The sequence below is a fragment of the Trichechus manatus genome, unplaced genomic scaffold (assembly GCF_000243295.1).
Source record: "Trichechus manatus latirostris isolate Lorelei unplaced genomic scaffold, TriManLat1.0 scaffold00001, whole genome shotgun sequence".
In the NCBI taxonomy this organism is placed as follows: domain Eukaryota; kingdom Metazoa; phylum Chordata; class Mammalia; order Sirenia; family Trichechidae; genus Trichechus; species Trichechus manatus.
The window spans coordinates 8620490-8645173 of NW_004443937.1; the positions used below are offsets into that span (position 1 = coordinate 8620490).

Consider the following 24684-nt stretch of genomic DNA (forward strand, 5'->3'; position numbering starts at 1 on the left):
AAAAAAGGTCGAGAAGGGAGAGGGTTGACATGTTATGGGGTTGTTAACCAATGTCATAAAACAATATGTGTACTACTGTTTCATAAGAAATTATTTGTTCTGTAAGCCTTCAGCTGAAGTACAATAAAAAATAAAAATAAAAAAGTCTTGCAAAAGAAAACTTTTAGAAAGCAAAGGAAAGGAATCTAATTCTTAGACTAAAATAATGAATAGAAAAAAAGAAAAAAAAATCCTGCTTTCTACAAAGGAGGATGAAAAATATTATTTACTTTGATTTGGATGCATAAGAAGATGAATTTAATTTTTGGAATTTTGGATAAATATTTCACCAAAAAGAAAAAAAACCCTAAACATCACCAACAACACGAAAAATAGAATGTCTTAAAATCACAATTAAAAATATAAAATTAAAGAGGCAAAATTAACATATAAAAGTAAAAAAGTCATGGAGAAGTAAACTACGAGCCACAAAGAGAAGCTATGAAATGGGATAGAAGGACGTATCAAGAATGAAGCTAAGGTTTTGTGGTTCCTCAAAAAGCTGAACATAGAACTACCATATGACTCAGCAATTCCACTCCTAGGTATATGCCCAAAAGACTTGAAAGCAGGAACTCAAACACATATGTGTACACCAGTGTTCACTACAGCACTATTCACAATAGCCAAAAAGTAGAAACAACCCAAGTGTTCATCAATAGAAGAATGCATAAACAAATTGTAGTATATACATGCCATGGAATATTATTCATCCATAAAGAGAAATGAAGTCCTGATACACGCTACAGCATGGATGAACCTTGAAAACATGCCGAGTGAAATAAGTCAGACACAAAAGGACAAATATTGTATGATCCCACTTAAACCCGTTGCTGTCGAGTCGATTCAGACTCATAGGACCCTATAGGACACAATAGAACTGTCCCATACGGTTTCCGAGGAGTGCCTGGTGGATTCGAACAGCTGACCTTCTGGATGGCAACCACAGCTTTTAACTACTCTGCCACCAGGGTTTCCATGATCCCACTTAGATATATGAAATATCTAGAATAGGCAAATACATCGAGACAAAAGGTTATTAGAGGTTACCAGGGCAGGAGGGAGCAGGGAATGGGGAGTTATTGCTTAATGGGTACAGAGTTTCTGTTTGGGTGATACAGTTTTGGAAATAGTTACACAACATGGTGACTGTAATTAATGTCACTGAATCGTACACTTAACAAATGGTTAAAATGGTAAGTTTTAGGTTATGTATGTTTTACCACAATAAAATTTATTTTAAAAAATGAAGTTAAGGCTTGGCCAGAAAGGCACCAAATTTTTACCTAGCTGTATATAGTTATAGAGGATCCCTGGTGGTGCTGTGGTTAAGCGCTCGGCTGCTGATCAAAATGTTGGTGGTTCAAACCCACCAACCATTCCACAGGAGGCAGATGTGGCAGTCTGCTTCCACAAAGATTACAGCTTGGAAACCCTATGGAGCAGCTCTACTCTGTCCTACAGGGTCACTATGTGACGGCATCGACTCAGTTGCAATGGATTTGAGTTTCTTTTTGGTTGTATGGTATTACCTTACCTGTTGATATAAGCTACTTGCCTCACTCTTTACATTTGGCTCTTTAATTTTTTTTTTCCTATTAAAAAAAAAATAGATGAACATAAGCAACGAAAAAAGCGAACAGCTAATGAATTCCAGAGTAGCAATGCAAGCTGTTCTACCTCCAAGGGGCCAGCCTTGGTCAGAAGAGTTTGGACATGACCAGCATCTCTCTCCTCCCCTGGTGGCTGCAGATGTGAATGACTGGCCTGTCCTGGCTCCTGGGGGGATGAATGACCCTCTGTAAGTTGAACCTGCTCACATCAAGTTACCAAATGTGCAGGACAAGTTTGGATGTTTTTATCAATATCCTTGTCATGCAAACATATGAGTCTCCAGCGATGAAATTTCAAGCCTTCACAATCACCCAGGAGGAAAGCTATTTGGGAATAAGAAATAGGGCTAGGAGTCCGTTTCAAAAGGAAGAAGCAGCAAGAATAAAAACACACTGGTGAGAAAGTCCAGAACCTTTCAAGGACTGCCAAGGGCAAGAGGGAGGGAAGGGTTGTTTCATGGGAGGAGAGGCTGGCAAGGTGGCTTAGAGTCAGGCTGAGAAGGATCTTGAATCCAGACAATAGGGAGGCAATAGGGAGCAACTGATGGGTTTTGAGCCAGTGAGCAACCACTTCCACCTCAACCTGCTTTCTGCACTTTACCTTGCTTAGGCTACAGCACTGCCCTTTCTGGTGGCTAGAAAGGCTTTACAGGACTGCAGAGGAGACAGAACAGAACACAGCACAGAAAGTACTGTCTTTGGTCTAATCAGTTGATGCGTGCACCTGTTAGAACACAAACAAGCTTTTGTTTCCAGGAGCACATGACCAAGCCAGCAATGCCGGTCATCAAAATCACTGCTCAAGCTGGCACACAGCAGTACAATTTTCAAAGCAGTCTTAACCCCATTTTATAGAAGAGGAAAGTGAAGCTCAGAGAAGGGAAGTGACTTCCCCCAGGGCACACAGCAAGTCACTATGTGCTCCTACCTGAAAGTAATGAAGTCTCATTCCTTTGAAAAATAGGCTAGCATTCCAGCATGTCAGGTTGGCTCCAAATAGTGAATCCCCTCAGTCCCAAAGCAAAGGCCAGGCCTTGCTACAGGTGTCATTTGAGGGGCATCAGGGAGAGGGCCACTTCCTTGTTCCCAAAACAAATTTAGTCCCCAAGAGGCAAGCACTGCCTACTCCCCAGTGGTGGTCTTCTGAAATCCAAGCGTACCTGGAAGGGGAAACACTTTGTCGTTTATCAGATTACCATCCTTCCTAGCAGAAGTGTCTCAGGATCTAGACCAAGAGTCTTCAAACTACAGCCCAGGGGCCAAATCCACTTACTGCCTGTTTTTGTAAATAAAGTTTTATTGGCACACAGCCACGCCCATTCACTTACATATTGTCTATGGCTGCTTTTGCACTACAGGGGCAGAGTTGAGTGGTTATAACAGAGACCACATGCCTCACAACCCCAAAACATTTACTGCTTGGCTCTTTTCAGAAAAATTAGCCAGCCCTTGATGTAGATGCCGGTAGGAGGGGCGGCTGGGAAAGGGCACAGAAAGTGGAGAGGACAGACCGCAAGTCAAGCTCCGACCACTTCTCCCCATACTATAATCAGCAGAATTGTGTGGTACTTTCGCTGTCGAGTCACCCAGACCTGGGCACAAATCCTGGCTCTACTATTTTTCAGCTGTGCGTTCTTGGGTGAGACACCTAACGGCTCTTAACCTTGGTTTCTGCATTTGTGAAATGGGCATAATAAAAAGAGTCTTCACAGAATCATTGCAAGGCCACTGGTATTTCAAATACCAGCAGGGTCACCCAGGGTGGACAGGTTTCAGCAGAGCTTCCAGACTAAGACAGATTGGGAAGAAAGGCCTAATGATCTACTTCTGAAAATCAGCCAATGAAATTGAAAACCCTACGGATCAGAACAGAGTATTGTCTGATGCAGGGCTGGAAGGAGAGCCCTCTAAGTTGAAAGGCACTCAAAATACACAGTGGCCACAACAATGGACTCGAGCAGACCGACGATGGTGAAGATGGTGCAGGACCTAGCAATGTTTCGTTCTGTTGTACGTGGGGTCACCGAGTCACAGCTGACTCGCCGGCGACTAACTACAGTAAGAACTATTATTACCGTAATGGTAAGTAAGTGTCAGTGAATATTTGTTATTCTTCTTCTCAATAAGAGTTAGTACCAACACACGTGGAACAAGAGAGAAAGACCATTTCCTGGGCTGAAGTGTGTCTTGGAATCTGCACCAGCCCAGGGTAGGGCACAGACCATGGGCCCACAGCTGAGCTTCTGGAAGCAGCCCTGCCATGTGGCGGTGTCTGTCCAGTGCGGCTCTTAGGCCAGACTGCAGGACGAGAGGGTCAGCATATGCGTAGATTCTTGCTCTGGCTCAAAAGGCTCCACCACCAAGGAAGACTTCAGAGCTGATCTGCCCTTCTCAGCTAATAATTTTGGGGTAGGTTTAAACAGACTGAAAAGATAGGCTATCTTTGCGGAGGGCACAGGGAACACCTGGTTCCACAAAGTCAAAATAACTAGTTGTTGTCAAGTCAACCCCAACTCATAGTGACTCCACGTGTGTCAGAGTAGAACTGCACTCCATAGGGTTTTCAGTGGCTGATTTTTTGGAAGTAGATTGCCAGGCCTTTCTCTTGAGGTGCCTCTGGGTAGACTTGAACCTCCAACCTTTCAGTTAGCAGCTGAGTAGGTTAACCGTTTGCGCCACCCAGCACTCCCCACAAAGTCAAAAGTGTGCTGCAACAATGAACAGCATCATATATGAATGCCCTTGTCTTATTCTCCCTAACTTGGGGCCCTCTGCTGTCCCCTGGTGTTGCCCTACAGATTCCAGGTCTTGGGTCTGTGACAGAAGCACCAAGACCTCCTGTCTCAGCTGTCACACTAGCCAGGACATTCCAGCTGGGAGAAGATGTTGATTCTCTACCTGTAAAACCATCCTTTGTCCTTTCTGTCCACCCGCACTGAAACCCTTACGGTGTTTATTTACTTCTTTCAAAAACCACATACTCACTGGGCAGCCTCTCTTCGGGCACTGGTTGAAAAGATAGTAGACGTGGTCCCTGCCCCAAAGCTGAGCCTAGCAGGCTTGTAGCGGACGCTGTGGTGCCCCCTGCCCTTGGGCTCCCTCAGGACTGAGGCACTCACATCCCCAGCTGCTGAGAGCTCCCAGCTCAAAGAACTGCTCTCAGGCAACCGTCTTCTCAGGGAACCAGAGGGTGCTGTCTAGGACAAGGTTACACCCTGTCCCTGGGGGCAGCCCACATCCAGTAACTGGTCAAAGCAAATGTACAAAGGCCGAGCCCCTTGCCTTAATTCAGGCTTCTCTGAAGGGTCATCCCAGTTCTCAAGCTCCCTGTGAGATGGGCTGAGACCTCTGTTGTGACTCATCACAGCTCAACTTCTCCTTCTGCCCAGTCCTGCTTCCCTCAGGCTCACACAGAGTTAGGTCCCAGAGCAGTCCCCAACAAACTTCCTGCACACAGATCTCCTTCTCAGAGTGTTTCCTGAGAAACCCAACCAAAAGGGTTGATTAACAGTTTACCTGTATATCCCAAGTGCCTTGGAGTCAACTCCAACTCATGGTGACTTCATGTGTGTCAGAACTGTGCTCTATAGGGTTTTCAATGACTGATTTTTTGGAAGTAGATCACCAGATATTTCTTCCAAGGCACCTCTGGCTGGGCTCGAACCTCCAGCCTTTTGTGTTAACTGTTTGCACCTTCAGGGACTCCTGCGTCTATCTGGGAAACTGTCAAACCAGAAGCAGAAACCAAAGGGAAGCAGATGGGACTGTTTCTTATTTCCCATATGATCGCATTCTCTTCTGTTAGTCCTCAAGGCCTGAGGGGTAGCTTACCCTCCCCTAGGTCCCCGCCACAAGAGTGGAGCAATGACGAAGTCGGTGCAGAGAAAACAGGACTTCAAACCGGAACAGAACTGAAAAATTGAAACCGAAAAAAAGAAAGAAATTTTCGCTAGAGTGAAATCGAAACCTGAGTTGAAAAAAAGGTTCTTCTGAACCCGAACCGAAATTGAAAAACACTATTACTTTCACTCCTCCATTTTCGGTTCATCAATAACTTTTAAGTTGTAAGCAAGACCATTGGACCAGTTATGTTTGATTTGCATCTGGTGCCCATCTATGCCAAAGGCTTCTCTGGCACATGGCTGGTAAGGGCACAGTTCATTGCTTCGGCAAGTGACGTCACACAGCCACACTACAGGTGATGACTGCTGTTACGTGAGACGATTCACAGGCCAGTCAGGGTTCGCTATTTCTGCTCCCTGCTGGCCCTCTCTCAGAGTAAGGCGAGCTGCGCCTGCCAAAGATGTGAGAAACGCTTGATGCCTGAGAACACTCGTAGTCAGAAATCTGAAAGAGCTGACTGAATTGCACCGAGTTCTGAACAGAGTTTTGTGAACAGAAATTTGTCAAGTAAGTGTAAACATTTCAAAAGTACATTACTCACATTTTTAAGTGTCATTTGAATTTAAGAAATAGAAAATAGCATATAATTTTTGATGATTCCATTCTTATATTTGATCTTGATTTAAACGTACACATTTTGTACTTATATGTTTAAATTTAATGTTTATCTCACAAATTGCAATGTTGTCAAACATCAGCAACTACAAGAAGAAAATTAATGTTTCAATTGCAATACACCATTCTTTCACTGAAAGGAACTTGATGGCATCACTATGGAGTGAGATTTTTCTTCAAAAGGTGTTGGATACATGTATGAGAATGTTGTAAAGTGGAGCTTCGAATGGAAGAAATCAGCAAACCCTGTGAATGTGAAATCAAAGTTATTCCAGTTTTTCTAATATACTGGTGATAGATGGCTAAAAGCAAAAAACCAAACACACTGCCGTTAAGTCAATTCCGACTCATAGCAACCCTATAGGACAGGATAGAACAGCCCCATAAAGTTTCCAAGGCTGTAAATCTTTACGGAAGCAGACTGCCACATTTTTCTCCCATGGAGCGGGTAGTAGGTTCGACTTTTCAGCTAGAAGCTGAGCACTTTAACCACTGCACCACCAGGGCTCCTGTTACATGGCTAGAAGCATTTTAATATGTACTGGCTCTAACTCATTTCTAAAAATGTCTGTTCTCTTTATGTTATCAAAGTCTAAGACTTGTTTTTACTGTAATATAGTGACTGTAAAAGATGCCCTAATGTGGATATTATTTCTTATTCCTTGAATTCTAGTATGGAATGAACCAGAGAAAATCTACATCAAGAATTTTTCATGTAAGAAAAGACTGAAAATAAAAGCATATGTAAAATTTGTAACACAGATATGGCTACAGACCATGCAGCAAATTTACAAAGGCACCTAAAGCTTCGCCATATGGATGAATACAATGTAGTGCAAAGCAAAGAGACAAAGATGATTGAAGAAAGTGTCAGAAGTATTCCGAACAAGCAACAAAAAACATTAGATGAGTTGTCATTCCAGAATGCCTTAAGGTGAGAATAGATAAACAATTGTCACTGTATGTGTTGAATTAGTTACTGTTAAAGGTTGTTCGCTTGTGTTAATTGAATATTCAGGATTCCTGTGATGGTTAAGGTTATGTGTCAACTTGACTAGGCCGTGATTCTCAATGGTTTGGCCGATATTATGTAATCATTCTCTATTTTGTGATCTTACGTAAGCAGCCAATCAGTTGAAAGGGGAGTTTCCTTGGGGGTGTAGCCTGCATCCAATATATACAGATGTTCTGGCAAAGCTGGCCCTCTCTGGATCCTGCATCAGACTCATCATCCTCTGACCTTCAGTTCTTGGGACATGAGCCAGCAGCCTGCTCTCTGACCCGCCAATTTTGGGTTTCTCAGCCCCTGCAACCAGGAGAAGCCTCCACCCTGATATCTGAACCATGGATTTGGGGCTTGCAGGCCTCCACAACTGTGTGAGCCATTTTCCTTGAAAGCTCTCTCTATATATACATAGATAGACAGACAGATAGATGTAGATACTATATATACAGATAAAGATATAGATATAGATGCTTCACTGGTTTTGCTCCTCTAGAGAACCCAGCCTAAGACATTTGGTACTGAGAGTGGTTCTAGAGGAACAAAATCATAAGGATGAGTTTTCTGAATTGGTTTTCATGTCTGGCTAGTCTTAAAGGCACTGATGACTCTGCCTCCAGTAGCAAAGAGGGCACTGTCAATCCATGGCACGAGATGGCAATAGAAATCCACAAAATATCACCACCAATGGATCAAATATTTGTGGGAAACAAGGCTCTGTGTGATTGCATATTTGATACTTTTCTACAATTTTGTCACAATGAGAAGTAAAGGAAGGCCGATTGGTTGGTCCTGCTTTCACTAGTCAAAGTGATGAAAGAAAGAGATGAGCTCAGGGCTTCAGAGTCACAGTTCAGATGCCGCATAAAAGGCCTGAAAGTTGCCACTTGTGCCCTGAAAGAAAGCCTCATTTCTTATAGTAACAGAACTGATATTGCTGAAAACCAAACCGAGCCTTTTCATAAGAGTGGCTGAATTACAACGCCAACTGAATTCTCAACCTCAAATGGTGTCTGAAGTTAAAGTGAGGGCATTGATTGGAAAGAAATGGGATCCTGAAACTTGGGATGGGGACATATGGGCAGATAATCAGGAAGCTGGGGACATTGAGCCCCTAAAGTCCGTTGAATCACTCTCGCCAACAGAACCAACCCTCTTACTCCCACTAGAAGGGATTTCTCTATCTTTGTCTGCTAAGCCACCCTCCCCAATAAAACCCTTAGCCCCTCCACCTCCATTTGATGGGATTAACCCAGGTGTGTCTGAAGAGCCTTTGTCTGAGTCATTGCCTAGGCCATCCCTTACATTGGCTCTGGCATGGGGAGCAAGGAGACAGACAAATGCCTGGGTTCTGAATCCCCTCCCACTGCACCACCAGGGCTCCTTGCCGTGACCTAAGAAACTGAAAATGGAAGGTGGCTCCTACCCTGGGCAAGAGAAGGGTTTTAGGGTCTTCACTTGAAAAGCCAGTTCTAATCAGGTCTCTCCTACTTAGCCTAGCCCAGCAGAAAAATAACACCTTCCACGCGTGACTGTGGGTCGGCACTGTGAATCTGCCCTCTCTGACCCTTGCCAAAAAGGGAGATGGAGTGCAGACACTGGTCTTGGGCTCCTGGCCTGCCCGCTCTGCTCCTGCTCAGCCTCACTTAGGCATCAAGAGGAGGAGGGGAAGGGGAAAAAGAGGGGATGCAGACTTTCATCCATCCTTTCATTCCATTTCCACTCTGCTCCAGGCACTGGAGACTTAGGGGAACTCTGTGAGTTTCTGCCCTCAACGGATTTATTTACAAACACATGGTGGAAAGAGACAAGTAAGAGACAACCGCAAAATTAAATGCGGAATTACAGCATTTGGGGGCGGAGTTGGTGGAGGGGGCAGGGCTGGTAGAGGAGGGGTGATGCCTCCCGTAAAGACTCCAAGATGCCAAGCAGAGGACATGAGCACAAAAGGCCACTCACCAAAAGCAAACGTGACCCATTGGGCAATTTTGCTCCCAGGAGACGAGAAATAACACCTTATTTCCACTCACAGTCAAGATTCATGGAGAGTGGGAGGCAGAGGGACACAGGAGGACGGTATGAGCTGAGCATTCCATCCAATTATTAGCCTGGCCTTACTCAAACTGCAAGAACTCCCTGTTCAGATTTCCCGGCACTGCCTCCCAGCTCACTGAAGGCCCAAAATAGCCCAGAACAGCTGACTGGCAGCTGGCCACCACCTTGCTGTGCTGTTTGGTTCCTGAGGCAGCAAACACGTTTCACATACAATTCAAAGACATATGGCTGATTTTATCCGCATCAAATCAAGCCCATCAACTTTTACAAGAGGCCCTTGCTTGATATAAGGCCTCCTTCCCATCAAGAATTTAGTTCAAATCTCTTATTCCTACAAGGACCTTGTAGGAATTGGGGGCCCATGGTTTAAGAAAGGCTTCAAAAAAATTGAGGGAATTTATGCTTATGTAAAGATTGAATCCCAATTTCACAATACTGTGATTTTTCTAAAAATCACAGTTGTGTGATCGCCCTATGTATCATAACATCAGGATTAAGAGCTGAATTTGTGGGCGACAGAGCTTAAAATGGGCTTCGAGTATGTCACTCCACTACCCATCTGTCAATTTGTTGTACTGTGATAGTTTATGTGTTGCTGTGATACTGGAAGCTATGCTACTGGTTTTTCAGATATCAGCAGGGTTACCCATGGTCAGGGCAGATTATCCAATAGGCAAGGTAAGCACAGTGCTTATCTTGCTTACCAGATGATCTGTAGTGAACAATTTCACATTTTTTCACCACATCAAAGATTCTGCTTCTAGGTATGGCTGGCATATGTCTCTCTCCCAACCCCACAGCAACTTCCTACAGAATCAAAGCCTCTTTTCAAATTTACGATCCCTGACGGTGGGGGGTGCGGGGGATGACCCAGTAAGCAAGGTAAGCACAGTCTTGTGCTTACCTACTAATCTGCAGTGAAACTGTTCACTACAGATGATCTTACTGTGCTTACCTTACCTTCTGGATAATCCACCCCTGCTGATGGTAGACAGGTTTCAGTGGAGCTTCCATACGAAGACAGACTAGGAAGAAAGGCCTGGGGATCTACTTCCAAAAATCAGCCAATGAAAACCCTATGGATCACAACAGAACATTGTCCCATATAGCGCTGGAAGATGAGGCCCCTAGGTTGGAAGGTACAAAATACACAATGGCCGCAACAATGGACTCCAGCATACCAAAGATGGTGCAGGACCTGGCTATGTTTTTGTTCCCCTGCACATGAGGTCACCATGAGTTGGAACTGACTCCACAGCAACAAAAAAAAAAAAAAAAAATTATGCCACTGCTCAGATATGAGGGACATGATGGACACACTGAGCCGGATCTGAGGAAAAACCACATTCTGGATGCTGGGGCCTTACTCAGCCCTTCCATACCTTGCAAGGAACTATAGGGCCCTGCGGCCAACTTGGGCCACGTGTGTAAAGGCAAATGGAGGATTTTGGTAAAAGAGATAGTAATATATTAAAGCCTTGCTATTCAAAGTGTAATCAGCAGTCCAGTTGCATGGGTATCACCTGGATGCTTGTCAGAAATGCAGACTCTTGGGCCCCAGCCCAGACCTACTGAATCAGAATTTGCATTTTAACAAGATCTCCAGGTAACTCGAGTGTGCTCTAGAGTTTGAGAAACATTCCTTCAACTGGCTTAAACTGTATAGATGGAGACTAGGGGAAAAGATAACAAAGTTACTGTCCAATGATCTCAACATGGAATTTCCATGTCCATCTGCTTCTTTGAATAGCCAGCTCCTACTCATCCTTCAAAACCCTGTTCAAGTGTTGCTTCCTCTCTGAAACCCTCATGATTTTTCCAGAGAGACAGAATCAACAGTGCCTCTTTGAGGCCCTCACAGTACCTGATAAATAAGTACTACCTCTTTTACAGCATCATCCTGTTAAATTATCATTCTTTGTTTACAGTTCTCTGCTGGGGACTGTGTCTCATGCGTGCTCTGTCCCTGGCCATTAGCAGAGAGCCTGGAAAATAGGAGCTCAATAAGGGACTGAATTGAGCTGAAGCATGAAAATAGCAGACAGAAAGTCCTGGTAAATCAGCCACTACCATTGGTATGTTGGAAAGGCACAATAGGAGACTGCCTCCTAACAAGATTACCGAAGCCAAATGCAATTCCCTCTGGGAAAATTAGGTATCAGATATCAAGGTCAGCTGGAGAGAGACACAGAATGAGCAAGAATGACCCTTAAGATGTGAGGCATGGCTCCACCATACTGAGTCCAGTACAACGAGATGGTGCCTGGCTACCACCACTGACTGCTCTGACAGGGATCACAACACAGGGTCCTGGACAGAGCTGTAGAAAAATGTAGAACAAAATTCTAACTCAAAAAAAAAGACCAGACTTACTGTTCTGACAGAAACTCGAGAAACCCCAGGAATATGGCACCTGGACACCCTTTTAGCTCAGTAATGAAGTCACTCCTGAGGTTCACCCTTCAGCCAAAGATTAGACAGCCACATAAAACAAAACGAGACTAATGGGGCACAACAGTCCAGGGACTAGGACTAGAAGGCAGGAGGGGACAGGAAAGCTGGTAATAGGGAATCCAAGGTTGAGAAGGGAGAGTGCTGACATGTCGTTGGGTTGTTAACCATTGTCATAAAACAATATGTGTACTAACAGTTTAATGAGAAACTATTTGTTCTGTAAAACTTCATCTGAAGTACAATTAAAAAAAAAAAGATGTGAGGCCCGGGCCCAGGAGGGCAGAGGCCCGTGTCACTGAAGACTTCTGGGAAAAAGAAGAAGGCACCAGGTCCCTGCTGAGCATTAAAGGAGGCAGTGACCCAGGCTGCCCCTTAGTGGCCACCATTCAGGATCACAGGACTATTACGATCTTGGGGCTTTGAGACTGAAGACCACCTGGTTACACCTGTCTCCCACCCACCCCTCATGCAAGGGTCCCCTCCAAGGCACTTCCAAACCCAGAGCTAGAGCCTTCCCACCTTTCCTCCAGGTAAAGCATTAGCTTCTCTTCACCTCCCAGCACTCTTGTCCCCAGCATCATCAGGCTTGCTGCCTCCTTCCCCCATTGAAAGTGCAGCCTCTTTGCCAAACCTCCAGAATGTCTCCTCCTGGGACCCTGGCATAGGGGTTAAGAGCTCGGCTGCTAACCAAAAGGTCCGCAGTTCGAATCCACCAGCTGCTCCTTGGAAACCCTATGGGGCAGTTCTACTCTGTCCTATAGGGTTGCTATGAGTCAGAATTGACTAGATGTCAATGGGTTTGGTGCTCCAAATGCCTCCCACCCCTCAGCTGCACTGACTGACACCACGGCCCTGACCCTTGTTGAAATTTCTCTTTTTTTTTTAAGGCACACATTTATTGAGCACTTACTAAGTGCCAGGCACTGTGGGCTCCTTTCACCCTCCCCACAACCCAAGCCTTATTCTCGAAGCCAGAAAACTGGGTTCCAGAGGGTCAGTCCCCTGCATGTTCACACAGGTCTTGAGTGGCAAACTGTCCAGATTGAGCAGGTAGACTAACACAACACTACCATCTGGACCACTCCTCTACCTACATCCAGTGGGAAAATGGCCTTAGTCACCTCTCCTTCCCACCAGGTGTCCCTAGGGCTGCTGCACTCACCTGGCAATGCCTTGAAACACAGATGCTGATTCTGTTGTGGCAGAAACTGGGGGTGTCCCTCCTAGAGGCCTGGGGTGGACCCGGAACCCTGTGACCAACCTTGGCCTAACGGTTCCCCGTTTACCTGTGCCAGCTGTTGGCCACTGGAGGGTGGATAAGGGACTGGGGATGGCTTCTTGCAAACTCTCTTCACTGGAGGACTGACAGGTCAAAGCAGAGGTCATAGGGACAGGAGTCTTGGAGGCACTCAACAACAGTTTGTGGAATGAATGCACTGTTGTTCCTAGGAAGAAGGGAGTCCCCCAGCTGGGGAAGAAGGGAGGGAGGGCTTCAGGAAAAGGAGCATTGGATGAGCACATAGCATTGCCATGTCCCGCTGTTCAGGCTGTGTACTGCAGCACTCCTGGGAGCTCCATCCTCACAAACTGTGATGTTAATGGAACCCTCTGGAGTTGTGCCACAAAGCAGCCTAGGCATTAGACTGGGCCTTCAAAGGCTGGGTCTCCACAGAAGAGGTTAGGAGTGGGCATTCCTGTGGTGGGAACAGTGTTAGCAAGGGACAAAGGTAGTGTTATGGGTTGAACTGTGTCTCCAAAAAATATGTGTTATAGATCTTAACCCCTGTACCTGTGGCTATAACCCCCTTTGGGAACAAAGTTGTCTTTGTTATGTTAATGAGGCCACATCAGTGTAGAGATATAAAAGGAGCAGACCAGGCACAGAAGCAAGGAAGCACAGATGGAGGAAGATAGATACCAGGCCACATGAAGATCACCAAGGAACAGAAGCTGAAAAGAGACAAGGACCTTCCCCCTGAGCCAAAGGAGAGAGAGACTTCCCCTGGAGCCAGTGCCCTGAACTTGAACTTCTAGCCTCCTAAACTATGGGAAAATAAATGTTTATGTTAAAGCCATGCACTTGTGGTATTTCTGTTAGAGCAGCACTAAGAAATTAAGACAGGTAGCAAAGCAAGAGGAATTTGTGGGAAGTAACGAGTCATCAAGGAGCCTTGGTAGCACAGTGGTTAAACGCTTGGCTGCTAACCGAAAAGTCAGCAATTTGAACCCACCAGCCGCTCCACGGGAGAAAGATGTAGCAGCGTGCCTCCATAAAGATCACAGCCTTGGAAACCCTATGGGACAGTTCTACTCTGTCCTATAGGGTCGCTACGAATCGGAATCCACTCGATGGCAACGGGTAACGGGAGTGATTCATCCAGCCTGGCTGGGAGTAGATTAGGCAGGTCGTCCAGAGGCCAGGGCAGAGGTAACGAGGGGGTGTCCATTTCTTGGATATTAGTTGAGGCAGGCCTACACAATACGTCTAAACAAGTGGTTCTCAAAAGGGTGATTTTGCCCCTCAGGGGACATTAGGCAATGTTTGGAGACCCTTATCTTTGTCAAAACTGGGGGGGGGGGGGACGGGGAAAATACTGGAATCTAATGGATAGAGGCCAAGGACGTTGCTAATCATTCTATAGTACACCAGACAGCCTCCCAGCAAAGAATTATCTGGCCCGGAATGACAATAGTGCCCAGGTTGAGAAACCCTGCTCTAAACAAGAAGGTGATAATGGAAGGAAGAGAGATGTGGTGCAGCTAAAATGATGGAATTATGGGATATATGGGGAGGGGTCTGAGTGCTGAGAGGGGAGGTGCTGCTGGGATGGGCGTGTGCTTATGTGTTGCGGGGAAGAGGGCCCAGATGTCCGGATGTTGGGGCTGCAGAGAAGATGCAGGCTGATTCTGGAGTTGTGCCCAGGAATCAGCTTTGTAAGAAGCTCCCCAAGAGGTTCCAGTGTGAACGGTGGTGGACTGTCCCTTTGAAAAATGCTGGCCTAGGGAAGGAGGGCCAGTGCAATCTGCCAGTCTCATGCACGAGATGATCTAGGTTCAAATCCCAGCTCTACCACATACATAACAGTGACCTTGAGCAGATTGTGCCTCTCTGAGCCTCAGTTTCCTTATCTGTAAAATGGGGATAATGCTGCCTTACGTTGCTGTGTTTGGGTGAGGGTCAGACGTGTGTAAAAGGTGCCGGGGACAGGGTCTAGCACACAGCACTCAACCAAACCAAACCAACCCCATTGCCACTGAGTCGATTCCAATTCATAGCGACCCTATAGGACAGAGTAGAACCTCCCCATAGGGTTTCCAAGGAGCGACTGGTGGATTCGAACTGCAGACATTTTGATTAGCAGCTGAGCTCTTAACCACTGTGCCACCAGAGTTCCACAGCACTCAGCAGATGGTAACTATCGTTATCAACGAATCCCACTGCTCACTCCACAGAAACTGATGCCCCTCTTGAGTTATTATCCCCATTGCTCAGAAGGATATGACAGAGGCCCAGAGACCAGCAAGAGGCACACTCAAAATTGCACAGGTGGCAACAAGACCAGGACTCTGAAGGGGACTCTTGCCACTTCCCTGTGGCCCCCTCCACGAGCTCTGGCAGAGTCAGCTCAGCCCCTACCTAGCTCCATCCCCTTGGGAGTTAGGCTGTGAGTTCCCTTTGCTTCCAACAGATGCCAGTGCAAGGAGGTGGGGTCGTGGGATGGGCCAGCCCCACAGACAGCACAGACAGTGCCTCCTGTGCCCCAGGCCCAGCTCAGCCCCTCCGGCCCCTAAAAGCAGCCAAGGTGAGGCCTGCTCCACTCCCATTCGAGACACTTCCATAACTGCTACTTCACCCTCCCCAACACACACCCGCTTCTCCAACCCACTCAGACATCCATCCAAAGGGGGAAGAATATGCAGCAAAGCCCCATCCAAAAGATTTTTTAGTTGCTATTAATCAAACCTTAAAAAAAAAAAAAAAAAGTAAAGTCACCTTGGGGCAGAAGCCCAAAGGAAAAATATTAGCATTAGCCAAGAACATAAAAGAACTCACAACTGCTTAATCAGACAAGAGCATGGTCGTTAACCATCCATCTAATTGAGTTACAGGCAGGAGGGCCAAGTTTCAGAGTCCTTCCTGGCCATGAGTGGAAAACCTGTCCAATTCCCTCCTGCCCACCCTCTCCCACTGCTCTCCAAGTTGCACGGCCCCACCACCCCTTGGCCCCAGCTTCCATGAACAGGTAGTGAGCAGACCATTCCGGAGGGTCCGCAGTTCTGCAGAAACAGGAGGGGGCTGGGAAGCTCATTTCACAGATATGGAGGCACTTAAAACCAGGTTTCCTGTGCATTCCAGCCTTCCTCCTAATACAACACCTCTGAGAGGCATTTGGTTACCCGCAGTGATGCTATACTCACTACTTCAGCACGCAACCAGGTCTGCTGTTGGACGGCTACTTAAAAAGTCCTATTTCTACTGAGTCCAACTCTACATACCCATTCCTGCCTGTCTGCGGCCCTCTCCTCCTTCCACATTCCAAGTATTTGTTCAACTAGCTTTGGTTGAGCCCCCGTGGGTGCCTGCCCTGTGCTGGGCACAGGGGACACACCAGTGAACAGGACAGGCAGGGTCCCTATCATCACAGAGCTCATGATGGACCTCTCTGGCCATCGCAAGCTTCTCCTGCACATACAAACCTCCCTAGACACCCCACCTATTTTCCAGTAAGTTCTAGCTGCCATCTCCCCCATCCCCCTCCATCCAAGCTCTCGAGAGAAAAATATCCATCTCATCTACCAGGAATAATTGCTGAGATTCTCAATCCCAAGAATGCATACAAAACTTTCGAAAAGTAGAAAGGGTGGCGGGGTGAACAGAAGGGTGACATTGATCATGTGTCCCTAGGTTCCACAGGCTACACCATTTAATCCTCACAACAACCCACAAGGTGAGCTTTGCTGTCCTCATTATACAGAAAAGGAAGCCGAGGCTCAGAGAGGTGAAGCAACTGGCTCAAGGACACACAGGAGGAAGTGGCAGAGCAGCTCCAAATGCAGGGATTCCAGTGCGCCTGCTGGCTGGGCCAGGCCTGCAGGGAGACTTCCTCCTGGCCAACCAGAGAGACCCCCGCCCTCCCCAGTCCCTGTTCAGTGGAGGTCCCAGCCCATTTTCTGGGCAATTTCTTGCTCCAGTGGAAATCAACCAGCTTGAGAGAAAAGAACATTGTGCATTCTGAAAGATAGATGTGACTCATCTACGAAGTGTGAGTGAGATTGTTTTTTTTCTTTTCTTTTTTTTATCCAGAAGCTTCTCCTCTACGCTCCTAGGCATCTGAGAAGGGTGAACGGATAGGAGCCACACTTGGCCCTCTGGTGCAGACAGGTAGTGCTCCACACCACGTACCCACCTGCTCCCTCTTTCTCACCCCTGCCCCCTGGACTGGGCATTTCACAAAGGAGACACTGAAAGGGGAAAACTAGGGACAGAGACACAAATCCCCCCAACCGTGCCCAGCCAGCGTCAACCAAACCCCTGGAAAAGCAAACACACGCTCCTCTCCCTACTCAACTCCCATTTCATCTTTCATCCCTTCCCTCCTAACTACTCCCTCCCCTGGGTCAGAACCACCCGTGGGTCAGAACCACCCCAGGGTCAGAACCATCCCACAGTCAGAACCACCCCAGGGTCAGAACCACCTCAGGGTCAGAACTATCCCTGGGTCAGAACCACCCCAGGGTCATAACCATCCCACGGTCAGAACCACCCCAGGGTCAGAACCACCTCTGGGTCAGAACTACCCCAGGGTCAGAACCACCCCAGGGTCAGAACCATCCCACGGTCAGAACCCTTGGGACTAGCAGCAAAGAAAATTCTATTGGGCTCAAGGGAGAGGTTGGTGGCAATTTTTGGCTGTGGAAGTTGATTCAGAAGGATATATGTAGAGCTCATGAAACCTGCCAGGGGATATCTGGCCCCCACACCCTCTTTCTGCAGTCCCTTTTACCAGGGCCACCAAGTCAGGGCCCCAACATTAATCTGGCTGCTTTGAAGAAAAAAACCAAACCATTGCCTTCAAGTCAATTCCACCACAGATTGACCCTGTAGGACAGAGTAGAACTGCCCCATAGGGTTTCCAGGGCTGTTATCTTTACAGAAGCAGACTGCCACATCTTTCTCCCACAGAGCCGCTGGTGGGTTCGAACCCCCAACATTTTGGTTGGCAGCCGAGTGCTTTAACCACTGCACCACAGGGGGAGAACTCCTGAAATAACTAGGATGCTTCTGTTAGTTTTTTTCTTCTCTTGCTCTGTTTTCTTCTGAACAATGTAAATATTGAAACTGAGAGTTTTCCTCTTTGCTTTGGCTCTTGTGAGCCTCAGAGCTACAGGTACGGCCCACCTGTATGTGTAGGGCCTTTATTATCATTATTAGTCCCATTATTATCACTAATATTATAATATTAATATTTTCCTAAGGTCCCTGGGTGGTGCAAGTGGTTTGAGCTCGACAGTTAACCTAAAGGTTGGCTGTTTGAAATCACTCAGCAGCACCATGGAGGAAAGGCCTGGCCACCTGCTTCCGTAAAGATTACAGTGAAGAAAACCCTATGGAGCAGCGCTGCTCTGCAACGCATGGAGTCGCCATGAGTCGGAATTGATTCAAGGAAAACAAGTTTGGTTTTTTCGGTTTTATTATTCTCCTATCCTTTTCCCCACTTTGTCCCGGTTTCCTCATATCTATTCTCTTGTCATGGTACCTGAAATTTTGTGCCCTCCCCCCAGACTATTTTTGAGCAAGATGAGCTCTAAATCCATAAAGACAGTGATTGGCTTGGTTTGAGGGAAGGCATATAGGGGAATGTGTTTCAAGGGCGAGGCGTGTAAAAGTAACATCTGGGTTTCAAAATAGTGCCAAAGTTGAGTAGCGTCTGGGGTCTTAAAAGCTTGTAAGCGGCCATCTAAGATACTCCACTGGTCTCACCCCATCGGGAGCAAGGGAGAATGAAGAAAACCAAAGACACAAGGCAAGGATTAGTCCAAAGGACTAATGGACCACAAGTACCACCACCTCCACCAGACTGAGTCCAGCACAACTAGATGGTGCCCGGCTACTACCACCGACCGCTCTGACAGGGATCATAATAGAGGGTCCCAGACAGAGTTGGAGAAAAATGTAGAACAAAATTCTAACTCACAAGAAAAGAAAAGAAAAAAAAAAAAGACCAGACGTACTGGTCTGACAGAGACTGGAGAGACCCTGAGAGTACGGCCCCTGGACACCCCTTTAGCTCAGGAATGAAGTCACTCCCGAGGTTCACTCTTCAGCCAAAGACTAGAGAGGCCCATAAAACAAAATGAGACTAAAGGGGCACACCAGCCCAGAGGCAAGGACTAGAAGGCAGGAGGGGACAGGAAAGGTGGTAATAGGGAACCCAAGGTCAAGAAGGGAGAGTGTTGACATGTCATGGGGTTGATAACCAGTGTCACAAAACAATGTGTGTACTAATTGTTTAATGAGAAGCTAGTTTGTTCTGTAAACCTTCATCCAAAGTACAATTAAAAAAAAGAGAGAGAGAGTTCCAGAGAGTGAATGCTGATAGAGACTGGGACCTAGGGTTCTGCCGTGGGCCAGGAAGTCTGCTGCGAAGGCCAGTGTGATTTTGCCATCCTCTCTTTACCCCTTCACCTAAAGTCAGCTTTGAACAAGCTGCCAGTCCTCCCAGGGGCTTTCATGACGAAGCTACTGGCAGGAAGATAGTCAGCATTTGCCTCTCTGCTTCTGCCTCCGTTTGAGCCTGCTCCACCCATGGGCTTCCCAGAAAATTGTCACCTTGTTAGCAGCGGGTTCCCTGAACTTCCAATTTCAACTCCACAGAAAGTGAGCGGAGCAAGGTGCCCTGGTCTAGAGCTGTTGCATCTCTTGTAAAGTCTGTTCCTCCTGAAGAGGAAAGGGTAACTGGGCATTCATTCTGCTTTCCCCACCAGAATCTCTTCAGTAGCCTGAGTGTGTTTCTCTTTCATTCCCTCCTGAGGACTTGCTGAGAGCCTCTTGATTGTGTGTGTCTCCAGAGCGACTGCAAACACATTTCTGATGGCCCAGCCTGCTACTGGCACTTATGCAAATTAATGCCCAGTGGGCACAGGGAGTGTTTTCTGGCTGAGCCCACCCCTACCCTGACTCCTGGCCAGGCTGGAGACCAGAGCCCCAGCCCTCACCTCTGTGCTCACAGGTCTCTCACACCTGAAGGGGCTCAAGCTCCTGGCAAACACTTGGGGAGGCTGGGGGTCCTGTATTGATAGCAACAGCATCATAAATCCCTCTGTTGGTCTGCCCCCAATAAAGCCAAGCAGGACCCAGAAGAGTCCTCATTTTGCATGTGACACCCACCCTTTCCTCAGAATTAGCAAAGAAGCAAAGGGAACTAGGACCTGACATTCCTAAGGTCCACTGACTGATTTCCTGCCCCTTGAGCCTGGGCAGGACCCCTCTCTATCGAAGGTCTGGAGCCTGGGAAGATCCACGTCTCCCATCTCAGCTGGGCTCCCTTTTTAATGTATTTTCTGTGTTTTGTTTTTCAGATAGAAAAGTGAATTGTCTGGTATACTTATAAAATGTAGAAAAGAAACAAATGTCACTCAGAGAGTGTTACTTGTGTGTTGACCACGTACTCTCATGCTTCAAGGAGGAGAGAAAGTGTGAGAAAGGGGAGGGCAGGTGAGGGGGCTGGACACTAGGAAGCCCCAGGAGGGGCGACGGGGGAGGGGATGAGGGAGAAAATCACCAGGGACTCACAGACAGGAGAGGTGACAAGATGACAATGACGGAGTGCAGAGAGGAGTTGGAATATCCATGGAATGAATGAACCGAATGCTGAAATGTGCTCATTCTAAAAGTAAGTAACTAAGGGTCAAACCAGAGAAGGGGCTCCCTCACCTAAAGTCCCACAGCCAGTGAGGCTGGAGGGAGGACTAGATCCCTGGTGTCCCAGTGTCCGCTCCAAGAGAGTATCTTCTCATTCCCTCAACAGTTAGTGTGTAAGCTCCTCAAGACCTGATCTGGCCTCTCAGGAGCCCACCCAGCAAACAGGTGTGGCCTGACACCTCATTTAGAAACATTCTCCGCTGGCTTTTGCCCAACCCTATTTCCTCGTAGAGTACCCTTCATAAGAAGGGGGTCAGGAAACCTCGGCTCTAGTCACTTCTCTGCCTCAGACTTGCTGTGTGACCTAAGGCAAGTGCCTTCCCCTCTCTGGACCCTGGAATCCTCCCCACCCCCCTCCCCCAGTCCCACCCTCTGCAAGTTGTGGCCTGGGGCTGCATGATGAAGCCAGCCTGGCTTTGCTGCCTGAGTCCTCATAGCAATCCTCACCCAGCACTGCCCTGGGCTTGGCATACCACAGGCACTCAATAAATACTGAACGGCAAGTGCCCTGGCCACAAAAGCAGACACTGGGTTAATTGGGAAAGGCTCCAAAAAGCCAGAAGTCTATGGTTTCAGGAAGGGAGCAAAGCAAAGTATTCAAACTGAAAGAAGGCAGCTTTGTGCTGGGATTTTGGTTTCAGCTTCAACAGGGTGGTTGTATGAGACTGTTGAGAGCGGTAGGGTCATCTCCAGAAACGAAATATTTGCACTGTCTCTAGGGCAGAAAGGGTGAAAACACACCCCTTGGTCTTTACGTGTAAGCATTTGAGGTCCCCATCATCCCGGTACCATTGTGAACACCCACCACTTCTCCTCCTCTTTCCAAAAGAACTTCTGGAACTGAGGGGAGGGAAGGGAAAGTTGCCTGGAGCTCCACAGGCAGCTGCCCAGGGCCAGGCTCAAGCCCCAGGTGCTCTCTGCTCCCTTAAGTTCCCCCCGCCCCAAACTTATCCTCTAAACCCGGCCTGCCAACACCCGCCAAGCTCGAGCAATCGCCTCATCCTCAGCCCAGGGCGGAGAAGGGGCCGGCAGCCACCGGACTCAGGCGCACAGTTTCACCACTAAGCTCTTACCTCCGCAGTCCTCCAACCTGGCGAGCGCGTCCCGCAGTCCTCCAACCTGGCGAGCGCGCCCCGCTCCACAACCTATCCCCCAATCCCCTTCCAGAAATCACCCAGCCTCCCAGGTCCAATCAGAATGTCCGCATCCCCGTCCCCTCTACCTTCCCTTTTCCGTTTTCCAAGCGCAAGCGACGTCGCCGGTCCAGAGTGCCCCCAGCTTGCCCGCTGCCCCTTGTACTCACCTCTCTACCTTGCGGGGCTCATCGCCTCTACTGGACCAGAGGTTCAGGAATTCGTCTTCACCTCCCCAGAGCGCCCCGCCAGGCACCTTCTCGGCGCTTGGTTGGACGAATTACCCACCTCCCGCGGCTGTCCCCATCCAAACCAAACCCCTGGAGTTTAGGCAGAGACACCCTAACTTGGAAGCCTCTTACAGTGGAAGGAGCTTGAGCTTAGGCCCGAGTTCGAAACTTCCCTCAACCCATCGCTAACCGTGTGGGAAAGATGTGTCGCTTGAATCTGTTTCCCCGTCCTTAATCAGGAACCATACGCACCATACGTAGCCCAAGGACTGCGCTAAGGACTTTACTTGCATTTTTCTCATTTCATTACTCTACTGCCTAAAGAAAGTTGGTTCTTTTTTAAATTCATTATTGCCATTTTACAGAAGAGAAACCGGAAGCTCAGGGAGGTTACTTGTCCAAAGTCACTTGGCCAGTGGATGGTAGAGCCAGGACTCAAACCGAGCTCTGCCGGATTCCAAAACCCGCTTTTTCTCTCGAGGTCCGTAGAACTCTAGACAAGCAGCCGCGCTCCCTCCTCCGGGTTCCCACCCAACACTACCTTCCTTGGGCGCATTGGCGTCCCAGACGCTCCACATCTGCACGAAGAAGAATGGCGTCCAGCACACGATGAAGGCCAGCACGACGATGAAGGTCATCTTGACTGTGCGGATCTTGGCCTTGGAGATGAGCTTGACGCTGCTGACGCGTGCCAGGGCCACGCGCCCCCCGCCGCCGGTGGCCGCGCCCTCGGACCCCTCGGCCGCCGCCGCGGCCGCCGCGGCCGTCTTGAGCCGCAGGTTCTGCCATATCTTGAAGCTGATGAGGCCATAACAGGCGGCGAGCACGATGACCGGCACGATGTAGACGGCGAGCGTGATCCACGTGACGTAGGCCTTGGGCCCCCAGGGCTGGATGAAGACAGCCCAGCAGTCGAAGACGCCGTCGGCCACCTCGCGCAGGGAAAAGATGTGCACCTGCGGCGCGCTGGCCACCAGGCAGCCGAGCCACGTGGCCAGCACGGCCAGGCGGTCGGCGCGGCGGCGCAGGGCGCGCAGCGGCTGGCAGATGGCCAGGCAGCGGTCGAGTGACATGAGCAGCAGCAGGTAGGTGGACGCGAACATGCCCACCACCTGCAGGTATTTGACCAGGCGGCACAGCAGGTCTGGCCCGTAAAAGCGGAAGGTGATGTCCCACAGCAGCTGCGGCAGCACCTGAAACACGGCCACCACCAGGTCGGCGATGCTCAGGTGCTTCATGAAGAAGAAGAGGCGCGAGTGCTTGTGGCGCGTGGTGCGCAGCGCCAGCAGGACGCACGCGTTGCCGCTCAGCGCCAGGAAGAGGATGAGGCATAGCACGGCCACCTCCACGCGCGCCAGGGCCTCGTTGCGCTGTGGAGGCCCGGCGGTGAGGTTACCCTCGGCCCCAGGCAGCACCAAGCTCGCGTTGACCGCCTCGGCGCTCCAGTTGGCGGCAAGGGCACCCTCCATGATAGCGGCCGCCGTGGGCCCCTAGCCTTCGCGCCCTTTAAGGCGTGGCACGGCGGGGCGGAGCCCGACGCTCAGTCCTGGGTGCCTGGGGGGCGCCTCGGACTCCACTTCCCGAGACCCGCGGACGATTTGCTGAGTCTGATCCTGAAACAAACCAGGAGGGCGTGAGAAGACGGCCCCGTTTCTCTCCCGGCGCGCGTAGGGAGCAGAATCCCCCTTCCCAGAAAGCCCAAATCGTCTGGACCCCAGGGCACAACTGCTGGCCCTAAGTTTGCTCCTCCGCCACCCTGGGAACCCCCGTTTGGGGTACCTGCTCTGAGCCACCGCAGAAGAGTGGGAGCCCTCTCCTGGACCGCCTGTTCCTTGAGATGCTCAGCCGCTTCCACTGGGGTAGAAAGGAGGGTCAGCCCATTCCCCCGAAACTGGGACTGCCAGCCCAGCCACCTCCCCAGGAGCCTTCAGCCCAGCCACTTCCCGCAGCAACCCCAAACCAGCTACCTCTCCTAATAAACGCTCCAGTTACTTCCTCTGGAGATTCCCTATCAGCCACTTGCCTGGGAATTCATAGCTCACGATCCCCTCTTCCCAACCGCCTGTTTCTAAGACGCGCAGCCAGCATTTCCCTGAACTTCCTTAACAGTTGCTTCTGGGGACCCCTGTCCAGCAGTCCCTCCTGCCTCAATAACTACCCAGAACGCCCAACCTCGGACCCCAGGCCTAGGCACCTCCCCCGGGGATCCTCCCCAATCCCTCAGCCTCGAAAAGTTCAGGAACCAGATAAGCGTCTTGGCCCTCGACAGTCAAGAGCTCGGCGCCTCAGTACTGAAGAATCCCGTTATAATCTCTCAGAGCACCCCATGCGCCGCCAGAAACCAGGAGCGCGGGGCACCCCACCACCGCCACCACCAACTCAGATCCCGATGGCCCCACCATCCCCAGCCACACTCACAACCCGCGCGCAGGTCCCGGCTCCCTGCACCGAGTCCGCTGACTGGCCCCTAAAGTTGGCTCCCAGGGGAAGTTGCACTGCAGCTGACTTGCCCAAAGACACGTGCGCTCTGCTCAGGTCCAGGTGGCTCCACCTGACGCTATGCTGTAGTCTCGAACTCTGGCGCCTCGGCTGGAATCCTCTTGCCGGCAACCTGGCTGGGCGCCGGATGAGTACAGAAGGAGAGCAAGGAGTGCCGACGAGGCTGCTCGCGCGCGACAGCGTCGGGATGTGGCGTTGTCTGCCAGTGGCCGGCTTT

The 24684-nt window shown here is 49.1% G+C and overlaps 1 protein-coding gene across 1 annotated transcript in view; it reads right to left on the reverse strand.

Annotated features, from left to right (window-relative positions):
- Nucleotides 1–23575, reverse strand: part of OXTR (oxytocin receptor) — a 32459-nt gene extending 8884 nt beyond the window's left edge. Inside the window, exon 1 of the mRNA XM_004368292.1 lies at nt 22510–23575. Coding sequence (XP_004368349.1) covers nt 22510–23437 — 928 coding nt within the window. The 5' untranslated portion in view covers nt 23438–23575. The remainder of the gene's footprint in view (nt 1–22509) is intronic.
- Between the last annotated feature and the right edge of the window lie 1109 nt (nt 23576–24684).